We start from the raw sequence: 25,065 nt of genomic DNA, 5'->3' as shown, positions 1-25,065 counted from the left end.
CGCAGTGAAATGAAAAAGACGTTTTTCATACTTTTAGACCATATCCGTGGTCATCATATGGGCATATACCTAACAATGGATGCCAATTGTTTTTGAAAATTCTCATTTCTGTGTGTTTTCATATCAAAGGTCCATAAAAACGATTGCATTATTTATGTATTAAAACGAAAACGTGCTGCGTGATGACGTGTAGAGATACACATCGATAAAAGCCAATAACAATGAAGCTCACCCGTTTAATTCCCCATAGTTGCGCCTCCGTCCATCACAGCTGCTACTGATTACAGAATACTCAGTTTTTATTGCCATTCAAGATATCATCCAGACAGTGTATTACTCGCTTTCAACTCAATCATCACGCTAAAATATGTATCCGAAAACATTATAGGGTAGAAATAAGCCACATAACAGTAAACCGGTACAGCTGGCCGACCATCTGATTTATAAACAAACAACACCACGCTGTTGCGCTTAGCATAGCTACCGTCCCTAGCTACCGTCCCATCGCCTGAAGGGATGCGACGCTCTGATTGGTTCAGAAACTTCAGAACGGTGTTTCATGTGGAAACACCATTTTCATGTTGTTCACCATTTCCGTTTCACTGCGCCTTTAAAGGAGCAGAGACTAGTACAGATTCTGATATGAGACGGTAAGTTATTCCAAAAGTGTGGTCCTCTGGCCGATGTTGTCCTGAAGAAAGCGGAATGAAGATGTAAAGGAACAATATGGACATTTAACCCATTCTGAACGGGAACCCATTTTGGTGTTAGCATCATGTTATGCTTTAACTATTGAAAAATAGCAGATCTACAAGCTCATAGCGCGCCACCGAGTGGCGCGCTACGAGCTTGTAGGTCTGCTATTTTTGAAAAATCGAAGAACGACTGACATTTTTTTAGAATCTGATCTCAGGTCAGAATGGGTTAATCAGACCAGTGTGTTGTCCAGTGGAAACCTCGTATGAATCTGATCTCAGGTCAGAATGGGTAAAATAACCCGTTTAGACGTGAGGACGATTCTACAAAAATGTCTTCCTGATGTAACGCCCGGGATTCGAACTCGGGCCTCTTTCAGCGCCACCTGGTGGTCACCACTTTAGGCTTTGGTTGCCAATTCGCCCATTATAAAAAAAAAAGAAAGAAAATGTAATTCTATTATGCATGTAATGTGTATGTCATCACCTGTACATCAGATTAGAGGAATTTTCAAAATATGGATTACTTTTTTCCCCCAAAAAAAACACGTCTTAACGACCGTGGCAATCAGTCCATAATTGGATTCAGCTCGTCTACACGTTCATGGCTCTTAAACTGTTTAACCCATTCTGACCTGAGATCAGATTCATACGAGTTTTCCACTGTTCACACACTGGTCTGATTAATAGTCACAAAAAAGGTTTGCGAACCCACCGACCTCCAGCATGTTGGTTGTGTTGATGATGGGATATATAGGTCACAACAACACACTCACTCCTTCAACAACAACAACAACAACAGCGTGTCTTAAAACAAGTTCACACTGATTTATGTTAGATCTGTGGACTCTCTAACCGCACTCAGGCATTCCGACAGCCTTTTAGCCTCTGTCACCCGATAGCCGCACGTTATGTAAAGGTGTGGGCGTCTTATGGCCTTGCGGGGCGGGTGGGGGTGTGTGTGTGCAGTGTTGTTTTCGTCGACTAAAACTAAAACGAAACATGTTCGTCGACTACCTTTTTCCACTGACAAAAACGAATGGAAACTACATGAAAACTAAGCTACGATGACTAAAACTAAGACTAAATATACTGACAATTTCGTCGACAAATAAAAACTAGACTAAAATGTTAGGAAGGGACTAGTGGACAAGAGAGTCATTTTACACTTGGTTGCATGCTGAAAATAGCCGAGCTTGTAGATCGGCTATTTTTTTTGTGTAAAAACACTCATTACGACGGCATCAAGACCCTCCCAAAACAACATTTCAGTCGACTAAATCACCTGTAGATTCAGTCGACTAAAATCTTATGACACTTAGTCGACTAAAACTAGACTAACACTAAGACATTTCCAGGTGACTAAATTGTGACAAAAACTATAAGTGAAGTTTCAGTCCCAAAGACTATGACTAGAACAAAAAATTGAAATTTGCTGCCAAAAACAACACTGATTCCGACAGCCTTTTATAGCCTCTGTCACCCGATAGCCGCACGTTATGTAAAGGTGTGGGGGCGTTTATTGGCCTTGCGGGGCGGGTGCGGGGGGTGTGTGTGTGTGTGTGTGGGGGGGGGGGGGGGGGGGGGGAGGGGGGGGAGGGGGAGGGGGAGTTCACACAGACTTTGTCCCGTGAGCTGTCGTCTCTTACGTACGTTTTCCTTCTATTTTTAGAACGCAGATTTCACCAGCCGTGACCTCATCAGCCGGAAGATCAAGGAGTACAACACCTTGATGAGGTGAGCAGAGGGGGGGGGGGGGGGGGGGGGGGGGGGGGGGTGGAGGGGGTGAGGTTTCCAATTCAGTGGTGGACAATTGCAATTGGTTGCCAGTCAGTCATACTCACGTGTGTGTGTGTGTGTGTGTGTGTGTGTGTGTGTGTGTGTGTGTGTGTGTGTGTGTGTGTGTGTGTGTGTGTGTGTGTGTGTGTGTGTGTCTGTGTCTGTGTCTGTGTCTGTGTCTGTGTCTGTGTCTGTGTCTGTGTGTGTGTCTGTGTCTGTGTCTGTGTCTGTGTCTGTGTGTGTGTGTCAGCCCCACGGGCAGCAGGGCGGAGCCCTCCCCCAAACCGTCGCGCCAGTCCCTGAGCATCAGGCAGACCCTGCTGGGAGGAGGAGGAGGAGGAGGAGGAGGGGGGGGGAAGGCAGAGCCCAAATCGCCCAGCCCGCAGTCCCCCAGAGCCGCGCAGGAGAGGAAGAACATGCATAAAGGTGAGGAGGAGGAGGAGAGGCACTTTGAACTTTGTTTCATTCATTCAACCCCACTTCGGGGGACGCTGGTATTTGAGCCTGTGTGTGTGTGTGTGTGTGTGTGTGTGTGTGTGTGTGTGTGTGTGTGTGTGCGTGCGTGCGTGCGCACGCACGCAAACGACAAAAAAAAGCGTGCGAACGTTCACCCTCAAAGAGATGACTAAGAAAGGCTGAAAGGTGCTTAATTTTTTTTTTTTTTAATCAAGGGCGTTAATTGACAAGAGCGTTTGTACTCTCAGCAACCCCCCCCCCCCCCCCTCGTAGTCATAAGAAAATAATTTAATTTAATTTATTTATTAATGCCTTTTTTTTGTCTTTCTTAGTCATCTCTTTGAGTGCGAACGTTTCAAATAGTTTGTACTGCTTAGCGGTCTGTAGTTTGTACTGCTTAGCGGTCTGTAGTTTGTACTGCTTAGCGGTCTGTAGTTTGTACTGCTTAGCGGTCTGTAGTTTGTACTGCTTAGCGGTCTGTAGTTTGTAGTTTGTACTGCTTAGCGGTCTGTAGTTTGTAGTTTGTACTGCTTAGTGGTCTGTAGTTTGTACTGCTTAGCGGTCTGTAGTTTGTACTGCTTAGCGGTCTGTAGTTTGTACTGCTTAGCGGTCTGTAGTTTGTACTGCTTAGCGGTCTGTAGTTTGTACTGCTTAGCGGTCTGTAGTTTGTAGTTTGTACTGCTTAGCGGTCTGTAGTTTGTAGTTTGTACTGCTTAGTGGTCTGTAGTTTGTACTGCTTAGCGGTCTGTAGTTTGTACTGCTTAGCGGTCTGTAGTTTGTAGTTTGTACTGCTTAGCGGTCTGTAGTTTGTAGTTTGTACTGCTTAGTGGTCTGTAGTTTGTACTGCTTAGCGGTCTGTAGTTTGTACTGCTTAGCGGTCTGTAGTTTGTACTGCTTAGCGGTCTGTAGTTTGTACTGCTTAGCGGTCTGTAGTTTGTAGTTTGTACTGCTTAGCGGTCTGTAGTTTGTACTGCTTAGCGGTCTGTAGTTTGTACTGCTTAGCGGTCTGTAGTTTGTACTGCTTAGCGGTCTGTAGTTTGTACTGCTTAGCGGTCTGTAGTTTGTACTGCTTAGCGGTCTGTAGTTTGTATTGTTCTGCTCAGTGACTCACACCCTTAGAGTATATATTTCTAGAGAAGGCACCCAGAGGAAACCCTGAGGCGAAATGGACATAGTGGCCGGATTTGGTAGTGCAGCTCGAGCCAGCGCTGCTCCGTTGACTATCATTGCGCACGTTCATGTGATTGGGGCCATGACACGTGAACGAATGTTTCATACGTGAACGCAGCACAAACGGCACAATGATAGTCAACGGCAGCGCGTTCATGTGTTTGTAACCAATCAATCCCAGAATGCACTCTGTTCCTACCAGGAAGGAGGAGTGAATCCGCCTCATGCGCTTTTGAGCAACTTAATGCAAGTGGATGGGAGGAGAACTCGGGTGTCTTCTCTATAGATATATAACTCTATGCTCACACCATACAGTAGCTTTGATAAGCATCAGTCATGCTTTTTAACCTTTCAGATGCACGATGGTGGATCTCTCTCTCTCTCTCGTATTAAGGATTCTGCATGTTTGAGCTCTCCTCTCTCAACCACTTAAACCACTCCTCCAGGGGTCTATGCTATAGGTCCCCCTCCCTTATCCCCCCCCCCCCCCCCCCCAGAAAATAACCGATCTACAAGCTCTATGTTTGGCCATCCAGAATTTGGAAGCTTGAAAACGGAGAAAGAGGAAATCATGTTAAAATAAAAGACCCATGTCTAAAGAAACACTGAGCTAAAAGTGGGTCAGGTCCACGAGAGAGAGCGTGGGTTGGATTATTATTGTGTTGTGATTGTTTTTATTTTATATAAACTGTTCAGGATTCTTGTTCATGTCATGATTGTGTGTGGGTGAGTGTATGTATGGGACCCGAATGGAAACAAGACCGCAAGGTCTTTCGTCGGTGAGGTCCTTTTGGACAAGATGCTGTACATTGTGCCGTTTGCATTTGTGTGTTGTCTAAGAAAATATTCAATCAATCAATCAAAAAACATCTTTTAGCCTCTAGGGTTCAGAGAAAAGTAAGTAGCCTTGCCGAGCCATGAGGCCCATAGGGGGCAGGAGCCTATCTCCTGTTTCTGTAGCCATGAGGCCCATAGGGGCAGGAGCCTATCTCCTGTTTCTGTAGCCATGAGGCCCATAGGGCAGGAGCCTATCTCCTGTTTCTGTAGCCATGAGGCCCATAGGGCAGGAGCCTATCTCCTGTTTCTGTAGCCATGAGGCCCATAGGGGCAGGAGCCTATCTCCTGTTTCTGTAGCCATGAGGCCCATAGGGGCAGGAGCCTATCTCCTGTTTCTGTAGCCATGAGGCCCATAGGGGCAGGAGCCTATCTCCTGTTTCTGTAGCCATGAGGCCCATAGGGCAGGAGCCTATCTCCTGTTTCTGTAGCCATGAGGCCCATAGGGACAGGAGCCTATCTCCTGTTTCTGTAGCCATGAGGCCCATAGGGCAGGAGCCTATCTCCTGTTTCTGTAGCCATGAGGCCCATAGGGCAGGAGCCTATCTCCTGTTTCTGTAGCATGAGGCCCATAGGGGCAGGAGCCTATCTCCTGTTTCTGTAGACATGAGGCCCATAGGGGCAGGAGCCTATCTCCTGTTTCTGTAGCGTGAGGCAGCTTGATGTACAAGTACACCCCCTGGACATGACGCTAGTATGTCACAGGGACTTATACCCCCAATCCAACCCTTGATGCTGAGTGTCAAGCAGGGAGGCACTGGGTCCCATTTTTACAGTCTTTTTGTATAACCCGGCCGGGGATCGAACCCCCGACCTCCCAGTCTCAGGGCGGACACTCTAACCACAAGGCCACTGAGGTTAATAATAATTGCTGTGATGTTTTCCTCACGGTGCGTGCTCCTCTGTCCTCAGACGACACCAGCCCGCCCAAGGACAAGTCGACCTGGAGGAAGGGCATCTCGGGGAGGATGCGGAAGCCCTTCGAGAAGAAGCCCTCTCCGGGGAACACGTTTGGAGTGAGGCTGGACGACTGTCCCCCCGCACACAACAACAGGGTATAGGAACTCACTATATAGCTCCCTTTAACCCATGCTGGGGCGGGAACCCCTTTCGGTTGTTTTACCCCTCGGTGTTTTAAACATTACGTTATCATTTAGCTATTGAAAAACAGCAGATCTACAAGCTCATAGCGCGCCACCGAGTGGCGCGCTACGAGCTTGTAGGTCTGCTATTTTTTGAAAAATCATGAAAATGTGCCTCAAATCCTTGAATATATGTGCTTTCAGAGCAACGTTTTTAACTCAAATCTCTGGAACAACATATTTTCAGATGGGGGGGGGGTCGGCGGCCAAATACATATATTTTTGGGGGTCCTGGACATGAAACTGTTTGAGAACCACTGATATTAGTTTTTTAATGATTATTTTAACATTATAATTATTTTTTGAATGCGGCATCACTACAATTACGTTCATCTAACTGAAAAGTGTGATGTCAGGTTTTGCACACAAATCAATTTGAATAAAAGGACACATGATTCATATAAAATGGCTTGTGTTTGACTATATATATAGTTCCAATGGCATCTAAATCCAATCTAATCTTAATGAGTTGTAACTTGTAAGTATATGCTTATCGGTGTTGCGAGAATTCTCCCTTCAAGGCCGGGGTACCTGGTGTGCAGTGTTTTTGAATGCCCCCCCCCCCCCCCCCCAATGTTTAAAAAATCTAAATGTTTAGAACAGGGGCGCCCACACTTTTTTGACTACTACTTTGCCCAGCTAAAAGAGATCTAACCCACCAAAAAGAATGCTATCTCATTGCTGAAAAAAGTACCATTGGAATATAGCGCTGATGTTACATATAAAGTGAAAATGTGATTAGTTGTTTTTTTTGTTATAACTTTGTACTGACATTTGCGTGCAACATTTGAGCTGACAGGCCATTTTTATGTCAATCAATCAAAGTCACCTTCATTCAAGTGATAGATTATATGCATTTAGAGGGCATCCCATGTGATCCACCTGCACAGCCTTTTTTGATCTACTGGTAGGATCACGATCGACCTTGTGGGCACCCCTGGTTTAGAAGGTGGCCGCTTCGCATTGCGATGCGTTATATGGTCTAGGGCTGACCTCGATTAGTCGAATAGTCGACTAATCGATCGGAACGGGTCTCAGTCGACTGACCACCTCTTAGTCGATGTTCATTAAAAAAAAAAAAAAATGCATGTGGAGTGTGTCTGCCTGTGTGGCAATGTGCCACTGCCTGTGACTTGAATCGCACAGTGCGCTGCAGGCCTGATAGACTCCAGAATCTCAATCTCACCTGCTGTGCTCAATCTGGCTAATGACAAGCCTCTCAGTTGTTAAAAAAAAATCACACCTGTGTGAACTTAGTGGTGCAATGCCCCCCCCCCCCCCCCCCCCCCCCTCACACACCTCCCTCTCTCTCTCTCTCTCTCTCTCTCTCTCACTCACTCACTCACTCACTCACTCACTCACTCACTCACACACACACTCACTCACTCACTCACTCACTCACTCACTCACTCACTCATATATATATCAGCAGGCACAGCAATACCCCTCACTCTGTTTCTGGCGCCCCCTACTGGTATTAATAAGTCACATACTCGTGCTCACTGATACAGGTACACAGGTACACGGACATTACTGGTTGTAGGAGTGGTTGCACCACTCAAAAAGATTTGAACAGTCAGAATGTTCAAATGTGTTTATGTCCCCCACAGACCTAGTGGAATAATACAATATTTTTGTATATTTTTGTAAATATTGTATTTTTATATACAATTTTTTGGGGCAAAAAACAGCAAATGTATTCATCTATCAGTCGACTATACAAATCCTTAGTCGGGGACAGCCCTAATATGGTCTCAATGATAGTCTTGAACTTTGAGCTCAAAGTAAACCCTCTCCTTTATGTGCAGTTTGTCCCCCTGATCGTGGACGTGTGCTGTAAGCTGGTGGAGGATCGGGGGCTGGAGTACACGGGGATCTACCGCGTCCCCGGGAACAACGCCGCCATCTCCAACATGCAGGAGGAGCTCAACCACAAAGGACTGAACGACATCGACGTCCAGGATGACGTGAGTGTTGTTGACCAGTGTTGTTTTTTGGCAGCAAATTTCTGTTTTAGTTTAGTCATAGTCTTTGGGACTGAAACTGAAACTAGTTTTAGTCACCTGGAATGTCTTAGTGTTAGTCTAGTTTTAGTCGACTAAATGTCATAAGATTTCAGTCGACTAAATCTACAGTTGATTTAGTCGACTAAAATGTATTTTGGCGGGTCTTGATGCCGTCGTGATCGGCAATTTTCAGCATGCAACCAAGTGTAAAATGAATGAAATGCCAGGCCCAGTCCCGCCCCCTTTCATGACTACGCCAGGCCCAGTCCCGCCCCCTTTCATGACTACGCCAGGCCCAGTCACGCCCCCTTTCATGACGACGCCAGGCCCAGTCCCGCCCCCTTTCATGACTATGCCAGGCCCAGTCACGCCCCCTTTCATGACTACGCCAGGCCCAGTCACGCCCCCTTTCATGACTACGCCAGGCCCAGTCACGCCCCCTTTCATGACTACGCCAGGCCCAGTCACGCCCCCTTTCATGACGACGCCAGGCCCAGTCCCGCCCCCTTTCATGACTACGCCAGGCCCAGTCCCGCCCCCTTTCATGACGACGCCAGGCCCAGGAAATGATTCCCAATGCATTTTCCCCCCATAGACATTTCAAAAGGTATTTATTTAAAGACGGTTACGCCGCGGACAAAGCCAACTCGAGTCGTGACATATCAATGACAACAAACACAATATTTTAGACCAAACAAATAATTACAAAGAAGAAAAACAACAAAAAGTGTTTTCTTCTTCTTTCTAATTCTTTGTTCGGCCCCCAAAAAATTGTGTTTGTTGTCATGATTTATCACAACCTCGAGTTGGCTTTGTACGAGGCTTAAAAGGTCTTTAAATAAATACTTTTTGAAAAGTCTATGAGGAAAATGGACGGGGAATCATTTCCTGGGCCCTGGTGGTAGGGGGCAGGACTGCGACACTAACTATAACTGTGTTGTGTTTCGCCGACTAAAACCACTACAGAAGATGTCTGTCGAGTAGATTCAAGATTGCTTTATTTGTCATTTGTTTTTCCAACTGCAAGCAGCCTATATAAGCTATGATGACTAAAACTAACAGTATGACTACATCAATTTCGTAGACTAAAATGTTAGGGAGGGACTAGTGGACAAGAGATCCAGTACTAAGACAAGCAAGTCATTTTATGCTTCCGAAAATATAGCCAATCTACAAGTGCACAACGCGTCGCAAAATAAAAAAACAACCTTGAACCTTGAAAACTACTTTTTATTCAAAAGACGGTAAACTAAATCAAAATTAGTTGTAAAAAATAACACTGCTGGTGGTTTACTTAAGTACTTGTTAGTTACTTTGTAGCATCCTTTATCCGTTATCTTTAGCACTTGACAAATGTTCATGGAACTTGACTCTGGATGAGGGCGTCTATATTGCTGCCTGGCTAAATGGGGAACTGTATGAGTGTGTGGTGTCACACACGCTAAGTCGCTAACGCACCCGTGTATCCCGTTTGACAGAAATGGCGGGACCTCAACGTCATCAGCAGTTTACTGAAGTCCTTTTTCCGGAAACTCCCAGAACCTCTCTTCACCAATGGTAGAGTACAGACTACAGACAGAGAAAGAGCCTTTCTCTTCATGCCATACAAACAAATTGTTGGTGTCTTTCTGCCACCTAGTGGCCAACTACTGCAACTGCGATCTATCAGTGGCGTCTGTCTGTTCTAATCGACATGGCGCTTTAGTTTTTGAAGTTGTCTTGTCCTTCCCATGCAGATAAGTATGCCGACTTCATAGAGGCCAACCGAATAGAGGATCCAGTGGACAGGCTAAAAGCCATCAAAAGGCTGGTGAGTTCCTCTGACTGGCTGACTGACACCGATGCTGATATTCTCAGAGTCGTCTTCTCATTGATAGTATGGGTGCAACAACAGTTAACACAATTTGTGCCCAAGACGTCCACAGACTAATTGAGTCAGTGCTCTGTCCCTTCTCTTTCAGCTCCATGAGTTGCCGGACCATCATTATGAAACCCTCAAGTTCCTCTCGGCTCATCTGAAGACGGTGGCCGACAGCTCTGACAAGAACAAGGTATGGATAATGGAACCGCACGCTTGGATTTGTCTTCAGACAAAACGTTATTGAACCAAATCAAAGTTGGTCGAGGAAGGCTGCAGTACATGTGTCGTTTCCTTCTGCTAACATCAATCCGCAAGTCCCAATTCAAGAAAAAAATCACACCCGTTTGAACTGAGTGGTGCAACTCTCTCTGCCCCCCCCCTCTCTCTCTCGCTCTCTCATATTAGCAGGCAACAGTGCAGCACTATCCCTCTCTCTGTTTCTGGCGCACAACAGTGCCCCTACTGGTACTCTTTATACTGGCGCTCATTAACGTCACATGTGAACAGGTGAACACGGACATTGCTGTTCCTTGGAGTGGGAACAAGAGAATATTCTGTCTCATACAAAATATAAGAGTAAAACAAAGGACTAGAAATATGTTTGTTATGTTTTATACTCATCTCTGGAAACCTCATAGTGTCCAGAACTGTTACTTTTGCAGGATTCAAATTCCAGCCCACAAGCTCAGAATGTGTGGCTTCGCGCTGCATTTGGAGCATGTGGATCTGCTATGATCAAATAAGGGTGTTAAATGACCAAATAACACAAGTTATAGAATGTGGAAATAAGAGGTTTCTTCACGACAGCAATGATATCTTGCTGTATCTTTTGTTTCGGAAAGTGTAAGCAAATACATGCAGTATACTGTATGTACAACAGGTTGGTGTGTGTGTGTGTGTGTGTGTGTGTGTGTGTGTGTGTGTGTGTGTGTGTGTGTGTGTGTGTGTGTGTGTGTGTGTGTGTGTGTGTGTGTGTGTGTGTGTGTGTGTGTGTGTGTGTGTGTGTGTGTGCGTGCGTGCGTGCGTGCGTGTGTGTGTGCGCGCGCTTACATTAATTATTTTGTGCTCACATTAATTCTCCGGCATTTATAAGCTTTCAGCTTCTGCCTATTCCCCTTGATCACCTTCATGTAACAGTTTCCATTTATCGTTGTAAAATGTGTACTTGGAAAAACTGAAAGATGATCAGATACAGTAAACTAAACCCTACTGTAAACCCTACTGTAAACCCTACTGTATTAGATGGAGCCAAGGAACCTGGCCATCGTGTTTATATTGAATACAGTAAACTAAACCCTACTGTAAACCCTACTGTATTAGATGGAGCCAAGGAACCTGGCCATCGTGTTAATATTAAATACAGTAAACTAAACCCTACTGTAAACCCTACTGTAAACCCTACTGTATTAGATGGAGCCAAGGAACCTGGCCATCGTGTTAATATTAAATACAGTAAACTAAACCCTACTGTAAACCCTACTGTAAACCCTACTGTATTAGATGGAGCCGAGGAACCTGGCCATCGTCTTTGGTCCCACGCTGGTGCGCACGTCGGAGGACAACATGACCCACATGGTCACACACATGCCGGACCAGTACAAGATAGTGGAGACGCTCATTCAGAACGTGAGTATATATAGGACCAGTACAGATAGGACCAGTACAGATAGGACCAGTATAAGATAGGACCAGTATAAGATAGGACCAGTATAAGATAGGACCAGTATAGATAGGACCAGTATAAGATAGGACCAGTATAAGATAGGACCAGTATAAGATAGGACCAGTATAAGATAGGACCAGTATAGATAGGACCAGTATAAGATAGGACCAGTATAAGATAGGACCAGTATAAGATAGGACCAGTACTAGCCTGAGCTAACGCTAGACATTCCTGGCCTAGATGGGAGGGCCGCCGCGGCTCAGAAAAACGGGCACCCTGATTGGTTCACCAATCTGTCCGTCAGCCCCGGTCCCCCCCCCCCCAGTGCAGCACTGTTATTGTGTCGACCAGAAGCAGAAACCACTGGTCGCTGGAGTATATACCATTCTAACGGTCTGTCAAAGTTATTTCCACAGAGTCGGCACACGTTTTCTTAGACGGTGTGGTGGGTTCTTCAGCCATTCTCCTCATTTTCCTCGCATTATAGCCTCGTTTGAAGTTCCACCGGTAATGATTTCCTCACGGTGTTATTTTGAGGGCTGCACACAGCGCTCAGAGCCCTGACGTCACGTCATTTGGAGCGACGCCTACACGCGGAAAAGGGTTGACTCCCACTTTTAGACCAGTGCAGCCCAGCATGCGTAAATCCATGCAGGCTTTCATTTTTCGCGTAGACGAAATGAAAGCCTGGGTATCTGAGGCTAGACCAGTACAAGATAGTGGAGACGCTCATTAAATGTTCCTCTTTCTTTCTCTTTTCTCTTCTAGTACGAGTGGTTTTTCACTGAGGATGGAAACGGAGAGCCAGTGGTGAGTGCATGCATCGCTGCCTAGAACAATATTTGAACCTTAACAAAAGAATACTTGTTTTCGATTAAGTGTTGTAAGCCTATGTACTTTGGACATTGTAAATATGTTTATATTCATAATTTCTTAGCCACCAACTTTAACATTATTTTGTTGATGTATTACTGCAACAGATTTGGTTAATTCGTTATATACACATATATATTATTTTATTATATATACAGTAGATAATACACCTTCTATTCTAAACCATGACAGTTTTCTGAAAAGTGGTTCTCAAACTATTTCATGTCATGTCAAGGACCCCCAAACATTATATGTATTTATTCCAGGGACCTCCCAGAAGCAAAGATACGAGTTAAAACGTTTGCTGTGAAAGAAAAGATTTGCACACTTTTTCACGAGTTTTCAAAAAATTAGCAGATCTACAAGCTCGTAGCACGGCACTCGGTGCCACGCTATATGAGCTTGTAGATCTGCTATTTCCAACAGCCAAAGCTTAAAATAATGGTTAAAGTGGTTTAAAGGTATATTCAGTGATTTCACTCAATTCAAAATATCACTTATTTTTTTGTTTCGTTGTGATAATCCTCCCTACTATAGAGTGTGCTGGCCATATAAGGAGTTCCTCCCTGTCCCCAGTTAACCCCTAGGGCCTAGGGTTCAAAAAACCTTAGGTTTCGTTTCTGACTCTCTATCCTGATTGGACGAAAGGCTGGGTCCCACAGCCAAAAACGAAACCTAAGGTTTTTTGAGTGAAATCACTGAATATACCTTTGAAGCTATAAAGGCGACACACAGATGCGTCCTCGGGTCTAAATCGGGTTAAAAGGAATTCACAGTTTGGGACAGCGTTTGCCTATAAACAGGCCCACACTATATGATTGATTGATTGATTGATTGATTGATTGATTGATTGATTGATACAGGCTGACAGTAGCCAAAGGCACATAAACTGCTGCTGTGGCTCAGGAGGTAGAGCAGGTCGTCCAATGATCCCTGGGTCGGCGGTTCGAATCCCGGCTCCTCCTCCTGTCCACATGTCGAAGTGTCCTCTTGGGCAAAGACACACTGCCTCCAATGAGTCGGTCGGTGTGAGGCTGTGAGCTCGCCACCGTCGGTGTGTGAATGTAGGGAAGTGAGGACGCTGTGGACGTCGACTGTCCGCCGCTTCACCTCCCAATGTATGAATGAGTGAACCGTTGTAAAAAGCGCTTTGAGCACTTTGAGGAAAAACGCTATACAAATGCAATTCATCATAAACACATAAAACCGGGCCTGTTCCGAACCAGTCCAGCCACTGAGGTTGTTGTCGTCCCCTCTGTCCGTCTCCAGACGGCGTCCCAGGATGAGAGCGCCGTGGAGTCCCAGCCCGTCCCCAACATCGACCACCTGCTCACCAACATCGGCCGCACGGGCTCCACGCAGGGTGAAGTATCAGGTAACACGCTCTCCCCTCCCTGGACCCGACCTGTCTTCTGTCTGTGGTGGGTCAATCTTTTACTCTATGCCTTTCCCCCCACTACTGTACGTTCTCCTGTCTTGATAGGCTTACTGTACATACTGTAATGTAATGGATATTATAACACCGTTTAAAGACTTTATATTAATCCACATATTAATGCTGCTTCCTCCCTCCCTCCCCCCAAAAGAAAACCGCCACACCCAACCCCTCCCCTGCTTCCTTTGGCTGTTTGCCATTAGATAGAAATGTCTATGGCAAACCAACCCACGACGACAAAAAAAAAGGGCCAGAGCCAGCAAATGATTTGTATCGCTTCTCCCCACTGGGTCACCGTGAGCTGTGACACGGGCAGGTCACCGTGAGCTGTGACACGGGCAGGTCACTGTGACCTGTGACACAGGCAGAGAGGTGATAGAACCATTATTGTCAACACTTTGAAAGACATCTATCTCCCTGCTTCGGTAAGAAGTCAGTTTCATGCTCTCTGCGACTTTAGAGCAGAAAGCTAAGAATGTGTGAAAAGAACCCCCCCCCCCTCCCCAATAACTCCGTCCTAGCCACTTTATACCAAACACACCACTGTGTGTTTTGTCTGAAATCTCCCCTTCTCCGCTTTTCCCCCCCCAGCCCACTGTTGCACTAACAACAACGGCATGTTATTTCCTAAAGACGACGATGGAGTTGATGTGTGTTTTGTTAAGTGAAGGGCGACCTGTGGTTCCTCTCTCTAGCGAGGCTCTGTCGGGCGTCCTAACCATAGATATAAAACCCTCGATGCCTCATTGGCTGCTGGAGTTCATTGGCTGCGACGGGGTGTGTATATTGCACTGTGAGGGCGTGAGGAGTTCAAGCGGCGTTGCTGCCACTCAAGCGACCACTGGCCAATCACATAGCACATCCAGTCTTTTCCTGGACCTATCAAAGGAGCTTCTTTAATTGGCATGAGAAAATAAACGTAATCGCATCGCCTCTGATTGGCCTATATATACCGAACAACGTCCCCTTCTGTGACGCGCGGCGGAAGCTTCGCAAAACGCTTTCCGCGCGCGTCGCAAAAGCGAGATACGCGCACGCGCCCCAGAGCCGGGGGAGGCGTCTACCTTTCTATGTCTGTGTTCCGTTATTCCTAACGACGCCCGCCCCCCTCTCCTATGTCTATGGTCCGTTACTCCCAACGACGCCCGCCCCCCCCCCCCCCTCTCCCACAACCACTCACACACATACATACAATGCTCTTGACACAGGCCACGTGGGCGGAGTCTATCACACCATGATGTCACTGGTGGACTCCATAATGTCCGCCATGGACAGCTGGGACTGTAGGAAGAAGGACTGTTGCCCCCAGTGTAGCTGCCTAGTCTGCAGAACCCCGCAGGTCTCGTCGTGAGAGAACGTACACACTGCCGTGTACGTGCCAAAGACGAAATGAGAAACGTTACCAAAAAAACAAAACAAAACAAGAATCACACCAAAGCAAAGCGTTTGAGAAAGAAAACGTGGAAAAGAGGGGGGGGAGGAGCGAGACGAGAGGCAGAGCGGCTACACGGTACAGTACCGTATCCGGTCGGTTGGTGTTGTCGTCGTGTGTGTGTGTGTGTGTGTGTGTGTGTGCGTGGGGGGTTCTGTCAGAGTTATATACCACCACCACACACACGGACCGGTGCTACTGTCTGAAAACGGCTCTCCGCTGTCTCTCCATACTGTCTTTGCAAGCTTGCCAACAGGAGAGAGATAGCATGGTATGGTGCTCTATATATATAAACCCCATCCCTGGGTTTCTTTCTCACCAGTCAATGTCGCACACATACCGTACCAACCATCTGTCTTCAAAGGGGCGTGTATAGGGGGGGGGCTTGGCTTATTCATGAATTAATAACAACCACAAGATATTCTATCATTTGATGTCTTGTGTATATGACAAAAAAATATATATATAGTAAAAAAGAAAATCAACACAAAGTTTAAGATGTAGCCGATTGGTACGCGGAGATGAATTCGATGGCAGCAAGTGGATATGATCGTAGGTTATTCCTTTTGCTGACGACGTCATGTAGTGCACATGTTCTCTTCTCTCTGTGCCGTACAGTAGCTAGCCCCTCTGTGACGTCAGATGTGTTTGGTTTCGTCCATAGCCGTCTCTTTATGCCACCGTAATGTCTTGCATTGTTACGTCCTTTATGCCATCATAATTGTCATACCATCCTGTATTGTGTTGAACTTGAATGGATACTACAGTCATTGTGTATTGTTTTTTTTTTTTTTTTTTTTTTTTCGTTAAATCTGTAAGTTGGTATGCTGCCCAAATACATTATTGCAAGAATTGTCAGTGAGTTGCGGCCAGTTGAAATGTGAGATATATAGCGTACTGTATATATACTGTAGTTTTGACCTTTTTGAAGTCGGCAATCCTGTCCTGAATGAGTATCGCTGCTCTGCATGGGAATATCGTTGCTGTCGGGCAGAACCTGCCATATTTCATATTTATATTTCATGAATTAATTATCTTGTTATTCATAGTGCGTCGTATGACGGTGTCGCGCAAAGTTTGTGTTTCTGGCTATTAAAGTAGCTATTGGAAAAAAGATCTTCGTATTGTTGCTCTCGGGCAGAGACCTTTTTGTAAATGAACGCCCTACTTGGTCACACAAAAGCATCAAAAGTAGCAGATACACATGCTAAAGCGTGCTTCGAGCGCATGTGGATCTGCTGCTTTTACTATTTTTGAATTAGAATCCTGAAAAGTAACGGTTTTATGAGGGTTTTAGCCTCTAATTGAAAGTGGTAATGTCTGTGTGTTTTATGAATATAGATAACCGATGAAACTCGTGACTAAACAATAATAACTTACCGTTGGAGGAAGCCGTGTTTTATTTTTGCGGTTGTTTGAACATATACCGCGTACCACCACTTCCACCTGACAGTGACGATAAGGATCTGTTCTGTGGTCTGTCGTCGTCTGTTGAGTGAACTGTTGAGAGACACAAGCTTTATATGCACAAAGATGTCTTATGCACAAAGATAGTCTGCACCTGCTCTACGGTATAGACAATGGGCTATATGTTCACACGCGGCATTTTGGAAAGAACTTGGGACACTTCCATACTTCCTTCGGTGATGCTAATGGATGCTCGATCTGTCCCATTCTGGTCAGGCAGAGTCAGGGAGCTGCTATTGGATCAGGCAGAGTCGGGGAGCTGCTATTGGTGCATGTCGGCTCACTGGAAACACTGTTGTGTTCTTGAGTGGGTTCTGTCAATAAATTGTGTTGTACCCAGAGCTCCCGTCTGGATTCACATTGTCAACAAGGCCGGCCCAGCTCCGTGTAGATTCCAAGTTTAAGGTCTACTGCTAACTTGACTTGGCTTTTCAAAATAAGAGCTTAAATTTAAAAAAAAAAAATGCTGGTGTGAATTAGGTCCTAATTTTTCAATAAATGATAGCGCTTTTGGTGTTAGCATTATGTCATGCTTTAGCTATTGAAAGAAGCAGATCTACAAGCTCATAGCGCGCCACCGAGTGGCGCGCTAAGAGCTTGTAGGTCTGCTTTTTTTTGACGACTGACATATAGAAACATAGCTTTTTCAGAAAACTGGATGTAGAAGACATTTGTAGAATCTGATCTCAGGTCAAAAATGGGTTAATTAGTATAATTGGTAAGGAAGGTAGTATAGGGAAGCGGAAGCCCAGAAGTGTAGTTTTAAAGTTATTCTGCGTGCATACAGTATAGCCCATTCTACTCCGTGCTATCTGTCTTATCATAATACCGTAGTGGATGTGAGCGAGTGTATCAGCGAGGTGTGGACGTGGAGCTGAGCGCATGCAGCATGGCCGCCGTCGCGCCCCCGTTCCCTCGCCTCGTCGACGTGGCGTGCTCGCCCACGTCGCCCGCCCCGCACCCTGTCTGTCTGTCTGTCCCCTCGCCCCGCACCCTGTCTGTCTGTCTGTCCCCCCCGTCCCGCATCGTGTCTGTCTGTTCCCCCCGTCTCGATCATCAACGTGGTTCTCTTTCCCTCTGTTTTTTTCTTTTTCTCTCTTCCTACTTCAACTTCTCAGTTTGCACCCCTGCTAAATAAATGCCGTATACGACGTGGTTCGATGTTTTATATATATATATATATATATATATATATATATATATATACATACAGTGATCTGATCTAATTCATCTCGCTCTCTCTTCTTCTTTATCTACAGATTCACCGACTAGTGACTCAGCTAAGTCGAAGGTGAGTGAGTGTGTCTAAAGCTGTCCTTCCTCCGGGGGGGCCAGTAGGGGGAGGTGTAGGTGACGAAAGTGGCCCTGGTTCCACAAAGTGAACATCGTTAGATGAAACACTGCCCCCCCCCCCGGTGTTTAGTCTGTGGCCGTTGACCAGAACACAACAACCAGCACAGGGCGCGCGCACACACACGGATCATCAATACTTTACATGGCTTTTTTTAACCCATTTTGGGGCGGGAAACCCTTTTGGTGCTAAAGCATTATGTTATGCTTTAGCTATTGAAAAATAGCAGATCTACAAGCTTGTATAGATCTGCTATCTTTGAAAAATCGACTGAAAGAACGACTGACATAGAAACATAGCTTTTTCAGAAAACTGTCAGGATGTAGAAGACATTTTTTAGAATCTGATCTCAGGTGAAAATGGGCAAAAAAAATAAAAAATAAACTGGCATTTCATATGAATGGGCTGCTGACCGTGCTGGGCACGACTTGCCTTCAACTTTCATTCATTTCCAAGTCCTCTTCCTTGTAGTCAGCGAATGGAACTTCTATCAGAGGTTGAGTTCCATTCCAATGGATAAGAGTATGAAACTGCCTCCCCCTGGCCAGCCGGGGCGCCTGATGGAGGGGAAAGGAACTGGTTGGAATAACGTGTTCCTTCCACGCGCTACGTCCAACCAGGGAAACTCCCCCCCTGTCAGGTGTAAAGGAGCGACTTGGACACTCATGCATGAAGGAAGCATGAGTTCAAGTCCGTTGCTCTCCCCTTGTCCCCCATATATGGGGACTAGGTTGGCGGAGGGTGTGTAGAGCCCAGGATCACATTAGATGATTGACACAGGGGGTGAAAAATGGGTTACAAAATCGTGGGATAAAAAAATATAATTAAAAAAAGAAATAAGAGTATGAAATAGAAACGGATGCTTTCCCCATCATGTTTGCACTGCCGTTCATGTGGCTTGCTTTCCCCGCCTCGGCTTCGATGTTGTCATCATGCAAGGACATCGGGTCATTCCTGCAGGACATCGGGTCATTCCTGCAGAGGACATCGGGTCATTCCTGCAGGACATCGGGTCATTCCTGCACTGCTGCTGCTCTGGCTTCTGCTTTAATAACATAGCGGGCTCTGGCATGGATACAGTATACTGTGTTCCCCGTCTCTGATAACATGGCCCTAACGTAACGTTCCTCTCTCTCTTCTTGTCAACCTCTTTGCTTTTTGGTGGTGCTTCAGAGGAACAGGTGGTGGGAGAGCTCGCAGACAGACAGACAGACAGGGGGGTGAAAGGATCCATACCTGTGCTTTGTATTAACCCACTGGAGGCTGTAGTTTTGCGTGTCTTAAGTCTTAAGTGCCAGGTCTTATTCCCTATAACTTGAGTAAACTAAAGACCTGGAGGCGTGATCAATGCCATTTGGCTATTCTGTGAGTGGCCAAAAGAGCATTGATCACGCCTCCAGGTCTTTAGTTAGGGAATAAGACCTGGTACTTAAGACACGCAAAATACAGCCCTATATCCGCCAGCAAATCACATGCTATGACCTGGCATCTAGAGTTGCAATACTTGACCCTTGACGCTGCCCCTTTCGTCCAAACATTAACGTCCAATCTTGTGTTTGTATTTTGTGGCCGGGAACCCCTTTTGGTCTTTTAAGCATTGTGTTGTACTTTAGCTATTGAGAAATAGCAGATCTACAAGCCCAGTGCCGCGCTATGAACTCGTAGGTCTGCTATTTTTGAAAAGTCGTGAAAATGTGGTGCAGATCTGTGGAGCGAACATTTTTAACTAAAATATTTGCTTCTGGGGGGGGGGGGGGGGGGTCCCTGGAACAACATATTTTGAGATGGGGGTCCGTGGCCCAATATAAATAATTCTGGGGGTCCTTGACATGAAAAAGGTTGAGCACGACGGGAAACTATGAACCCATTTTGGGCCGGAACCCCTTTTGGTGTTATAGCATCATGTCATGCTTTAGCTATTAAAAAATAGCTGATCTACAAGCTCGTCATCTTTCGAAACCGGCGGTACGCATGCAGGGCCGCTGAATGGTTTACGACGACGACGAGCGCTTCCCAAACTCAAACTAATTATAATCACCCCGTCCCGCACAGAATTTATTGACGGAAAGGTGGATTTTTTTTTTTTCTGAAACAAAAACTTGACAGGAGGATGATGACCCGAGCTTTCCGTATATATATACAGCTGCAATGTTGGTGAGTCTAACGTCGTTACAGTTTCCGTGCCGGGAATGGATTCCTCCAGGTTACTGTCGCTGCCAACCTCGCTAATCGCGACTTTTGTTTTATGTGTTTAATCCGCCGTAATGTAATAAATAAATAGAAAATCCGTCTTCGCCACGGAGAAAGAGAGTAGATGCATTTGTTTTGATGACGAAACCGGAAATCGTCACATGCTGTGGGCTTCTAGGGCTTCTGGGAAATTGAGGCCAATGGAAATGCATGGGGTGCAACGCCTCATTGAGACGAGTCTTGTGTGCGTCTTCCGGGTTGCACCAAGATGGTGGATGATACGCTCGGATCACAACAAACCACGGGAGCTTTTTTTGCTGGATTTTCGCGGATTAAAAGCCCAAATAATTCAGCGTATGCTCTAAAGGTAATACAACAATCTCGGCAGTGAAGGGGGGTTGATTAAAATGCGGGTTAAGCGTGAAAAACAGTCAAACTGTTAATACGATCAGAAAGGACTTTTCTGTTTGGATGAAAAGTCTTGTCAAAGGGGTTGGTTTTGTAACCCCTCAACGCCAGAGAGCATTATAGCATCTGAGTTGCTTAAATTGTGGCTAGTATTACCCTGCTGTTTCTTGGTTCTCAGAGGCAGAAATAGTCATGTTTGTATCTATCTCTCTCTCTCTCTCTCTCTCTCTCTCTCTCTCTCTCTCTCTCTCTCTCTCTCTCTCACTCAGGGCTCAGGGAAGGATCAGTTCAGCAGAGAGCTCCTGGTCTCCTCCATCTTTGCTGCAGCCAGCCGCAAAAGAAAGAAGCCAAAGGAGAAGCCGCAGCCTAGCAGCTCGGATGATGACCTGGACTCTGTGTTCCCCAAGAAAGAGCCCCCGGGCTCCCAGAAGCCCCACCACCGCGTGCACCTCGGGCCCCCCCCGGCCGAGGCCCCGGGCCCCCAGGCCCGCCGCTCCCGCCCCGACGCACAGGAACAGGCGCGGCCGGCGGAGAGAAAGGAGAACGGCCGAGCCGCAGCAGAGCTGACGCCCAAAACCAAGAAGAAGGAGCATCGCAACTCCTTCTTCCTGAGGGAGAAGACTCCGTCCACCAGGCAGCCCTCGGGGGGGCCCCCCGCTCCGTCCACCGGGCCCTCGGGGGGGTCCCCCGGCCTCGGCTACCAGGCCACGCCCCTCGGCTACCAGGCCACGCCCCCGGGGGGGAAACCCTCGCCGCCCGACGCCCTCCCGTCGCGGCCGGACGAGAACACGTCCGAGCTCGGCACCGTGAGCTCCGCGCCGCCGAGGTCGCGACCCAAAAAGTGGACGTCGGGGGGGGCCGGCGCTCCGGACCTTTCCGCGGCCGCCGAGGTCAGCTCCATAACCTCCGACCTCTCCACCACGTCCTCCGTCACCTTCCCGACGGAGGGCGCCGAGGAGGCGGGCGGCGCGCTCGGCCCGGCGGAGCCGCAGGGCGGCGAGGAGGCGGACGACGAGCGCAGCGAGCTGGTGAGCGAGGGGCGACCGGTGGAGACGGACAGCGAGGGCGACTTCCCCGTGTTCGCCCCGGCCGGCGGCGGCGCCGGCAGCGGCGGCCAGTCCACGCCGGGCCCGGAGCAGACCGTCGGCGCGACCCACGGGAACGCCTCCTCCCCCGGAATGGAGCCGCGGCGCCTGTTGTTCCCCTCCTCCTCGCACCGCAGGCTGTCGGAGTGCGGCGGCGACGACGCCCTCTCCGGGAGACGCTCCTCGCCGAGGCAGAAGACGGACAGCGACTCCTCGTCGGTGGAGGGGGGGGGGGGGTGGCTGTCGGGCGGCGGCGAGGGCAGGGCGGAGTCGTCGTCCTCCTCCTCCACGCGGCTGTCTCGCGTCCTGGAGGTGATGAGGAAGGGCCGCTCCACGGGGAGCCTCAGCTCCTCGTCCCCCCGCAGCGAGTCGGAGCGCCCCCGCCCCGAGCCGGCCTGGCGCCTCAAGATCACGGAGAGGCTCCGGCTCCGGCTGCGCGCCTCGGCCGACGACATGTTCGGCGCGGGAGGAGGAGGCGGAGCCCAGAAGAGAGACGCGGCGGCGGCGGCGGCGGCGGCGGTGGCGGCGGCGGCGGCGAGAGACGCCCGCGGCGGCAACAAGAAGAAGGGCGTCCGCCGGCGCCACACCATGGGCGGCCAGCGGGACTTTGCGGAGCTGGCGGCGATGAAGGACTGGAGGGAGCAGGGCGGGGCGGACCGGACCGCCGAGCGCCTCAAGCCCGAGGGCAGCTCGCCGGACCTCTCCGTCCGAGGCTGGGTCACCGGGGAGCGTTGCCGCGGCTCCGAGTGCAGCGCGGAGGAGGAGGTGGAGGTGGTGGCGCCCAAAGCCGTGCCCGAGGACGACCACCAGCCCGACGCCCTGCAGGGGGACGCCACCGCGGCTTCCCCGGGCCCCCCTCCTCCTCCTCCTCCTCCTCCTCCTCCTCAGCCCGTGGCGGCGGCGGGGGAACACGTCAACAACGGCAGCGCTCCGCAGGGGAGGAACAACAAGGCCGACGCTCACCCCCCGCACAAACTGTCCGGAGCGCCGCAGGTCGTCCGCTCGCGCTTCTACCAGTATCTCTGAGTGTGTCTGTGTGAAGGAGAAGTAGACCGTGGATGGAGAGAAGGTTTGCATATTAATGTGGCTATTTTTTTTTTAAAGCAAAGGTTACTGCACAATATTTTTTTCTACAAAGTATAATACTGTATGTATTGTATACCTACTGTACATAATGTGTATAGGGCTCATATAAATTGTTACCGGACAACAAGTTGAAGAATGTGCATTAAGACATTGGTTTGTGGATGACTGTACTGGAACAGACATAACACGGACCGATCGTCCCATTGAGCAGAACCAGATCTAGAACCTGTACCAGATCCAGAACCTGAACCAGATCTAGAACCTGTACCAGGGGACAACATGCACACAGAATGCATGTTGCTGAAGTCTCTGAAACCGACATTGTGCAAAAGGAATCATGGTCAAATTCTTCCTATCATAAACGGTATGAAGAATGTTATTACTCTTACTTACATTGACTAACACTAGTTGCTTGTGACAGTAATGTCATTTTGTTTTAAATTCTTAAAGGAAATAACTACGTGAATTGTTTTGTACCTGAAGTACGTTTTAAATGAGGGCTGCTTTCTGAGCTGTGTACTGTAGGACCTTTTTTTTTTTATACAGTTTTATACAGCCATAAAAGAAAGATATTGGCTTGAGGGACTGGAGAAATGTAATCGTTTCATCAAATGAAAGTGATAAGACCTTGTAATGGAGTACTGATACGGTGGTATGTTATGTTCGGTACAAGAGTTTTTATGTTCAAAACTTTGTCCAAAAACAAATCCCAAAAGGAAAAAAAGTGCCTCTTTTTAAATTGAAACACCTACAGTAGGTACAGTAGGGTGCCATGGTTTTATTTCTACTGGTAATTATCATGACAGAATTTTGAAAACCTTGTTATGAAACCTTGTTTTTGTTTTTGTTTTTGGTTCATTTTTGGATCCTGTCCTTTATCAATTTTTTTCTGTTAAATTCTCTCACAGAGAATTTCGAATGACATTTTGCAACAGATGTATTTCCAGTTATTCTTCTGCCCCTTTCTACCTTTCAAAGGCATTCAAATGCACGGTTACTTCTTCACACCTGGGAGAAAGTGGGAGGGAAACCCACTCTGGAACTGCATGAGACAATGTTTTTGTGAAAGCAGTGAACATCTTGCCTGTGTGCAGCATAATGTGGGTGTAATGCCCTTCCTCGACAAACACTGGAAGAAATAAATAATCTTTTATCAGATTACTGTTTACTTATTGTTTACCAATTGTGGGAAAAGGGAAGAAAATAAAACGACATGCTATGTCATGTAGTTTTAATGCTTTTTCTATCCTAGACTAGTAGGATACTGGTATAGCCCATGGACAGCATACTACATACATACAGCATACTAGCATGCCGTTTTTCATCATCATTTAAAAAAAAGACGAAAATAACTCCGAAACTACAAAACATTTCAAAGTAAAAAAGTTCCAGCATGTGTCTCCACAGTCAGCTGAATTATAAAAAGTATGAATGGCGATTCTAGGTGAAAGTGATTTTTTGTTCCACTATCTGCCATTGAGCCCCATTATACATTTGATTATAATAGTACTTATAATCTATTCAAGAGACTATGACTAAAACTAAAATAGAAATTTGCTGCCAAAAACAACACTGTCTCATTAGAAAGCCATCCAACCAGTTCTCTAGTATTGGTAACCTTTGAGGTGTGTGTGTGTGTGTGTGTGTGTGTGTGTGTGTGTGTGTGTGTGTGTGTGTGTGTGTGTGTGTGTGTGTGTGTGTGTGTGTGTGTGTGTGTGTGTGTGTGTGTGTGTGTGTGTGTGTGTGTGTGTGTGTGTGTGTGTGTGTGTGTGTGTGTGTGTGTGTGTGTGTGTGTGCGCGCGCATGCATCCCTTGGACGCAATGTGCACTAGTGAAAATAGCAAACCTCTCCATTCTTCCTTTAGGCTGAATGGCAGGAATGTTGTTTGGACACGTCAAAGTTGTTTCTAAAGTGTAGTTGTTTATTTGGTCTTGTTTCTAAAGTGTAGTTGTTTATTTGGTCTTGTTTCTAAAGTGTAGTTGTTTATTTGGTCTCGTTTCTAAAGTGTAGTTGTTTATTTGGTCTCGTTTCTAAAGTGTAGTTGTTTATTTGGTCTCGTTTCTAAAGTGTAGTTGTTTATTTGGTCTCGTTTCTAAAGTGTAGTTGTTTATTTGGTCTTGTTTCTAAAGTG

At 47.1% G+C, this 25,065-nt stretch overlaps 1 protein-coding gene across 1 annotated transcript in view; it reads left to right on the top strand.

The window, feature by feature from the left end:
- Nucleotides 1-24,091, top strand: part of LOC310867495 (rho GTPase-activating protein 21-like) — a 68,682-nt gene extending 44,591 nt beyond the window's left edge. The window contains exons 13-24 of the mRNA XM_083777610.1: nt 2,368-2,432; nt 2,725-2,900; nt 5,847-5,989; nt 7,885-8,043; nt 9,561-9,639; nt 9,819-9,892; nt 10,044-10,133; nt 11,444-11,569; nt 12,375-12,416; nt 13,749-13,854; nt 18,073-18,104; nt 21,032-24,091. Of these exons, the coding sequence (XP_083633736.1) occupies nt 2,368-2,432; nt 2,725-2,900; nt 5,847-5,989; nt 7,885-8,043; nt 9,561-9,639; nt 9,819-9,892; nt 10,044-10,133; nt 11,444-11,569; nt 12,375-12,416; nt 13,749-13,854; nt 18,073-18,104; nt 21,032-22,873 (2,934 nt within the window). The 3' untranslated portion in view covers nt 22,874-24,091. The remainder of the gene's footprint in view (nt 1-2,367; nt 2,433-2,724; nt 2,901-5,846; nt 5,990-7,884; nt 8,044-9,560; nt 9,640-9,818; nt 9,893-10,043; nt 10,134-11,443; nt 11,570-12,374; nt 12,417-13,748; nt 13,855-18,072; nt 18,105-21,031) is intronic.
- Nucleotides 24,092-25,065: the final 974 nt, after the last annotated feature.

Source organism: Protomyctophum parallelum, assembly GCF_964188405.1.
Source record: "Protomyctophum parallelum genome assembly, chromosome: 12".
Lineage (NCBI taxonomy): Eukaryota > Metazoa > Chordata > Actinopteri > Myctophiformes > Myctophidae > Protomyctophum > Protomyctophum parallelum.
The sequence above is the reverse complement of the archived record's forward strand: the minus strand, read 5'-3'. Positions and strand labels throughout refer to the sequence as shown.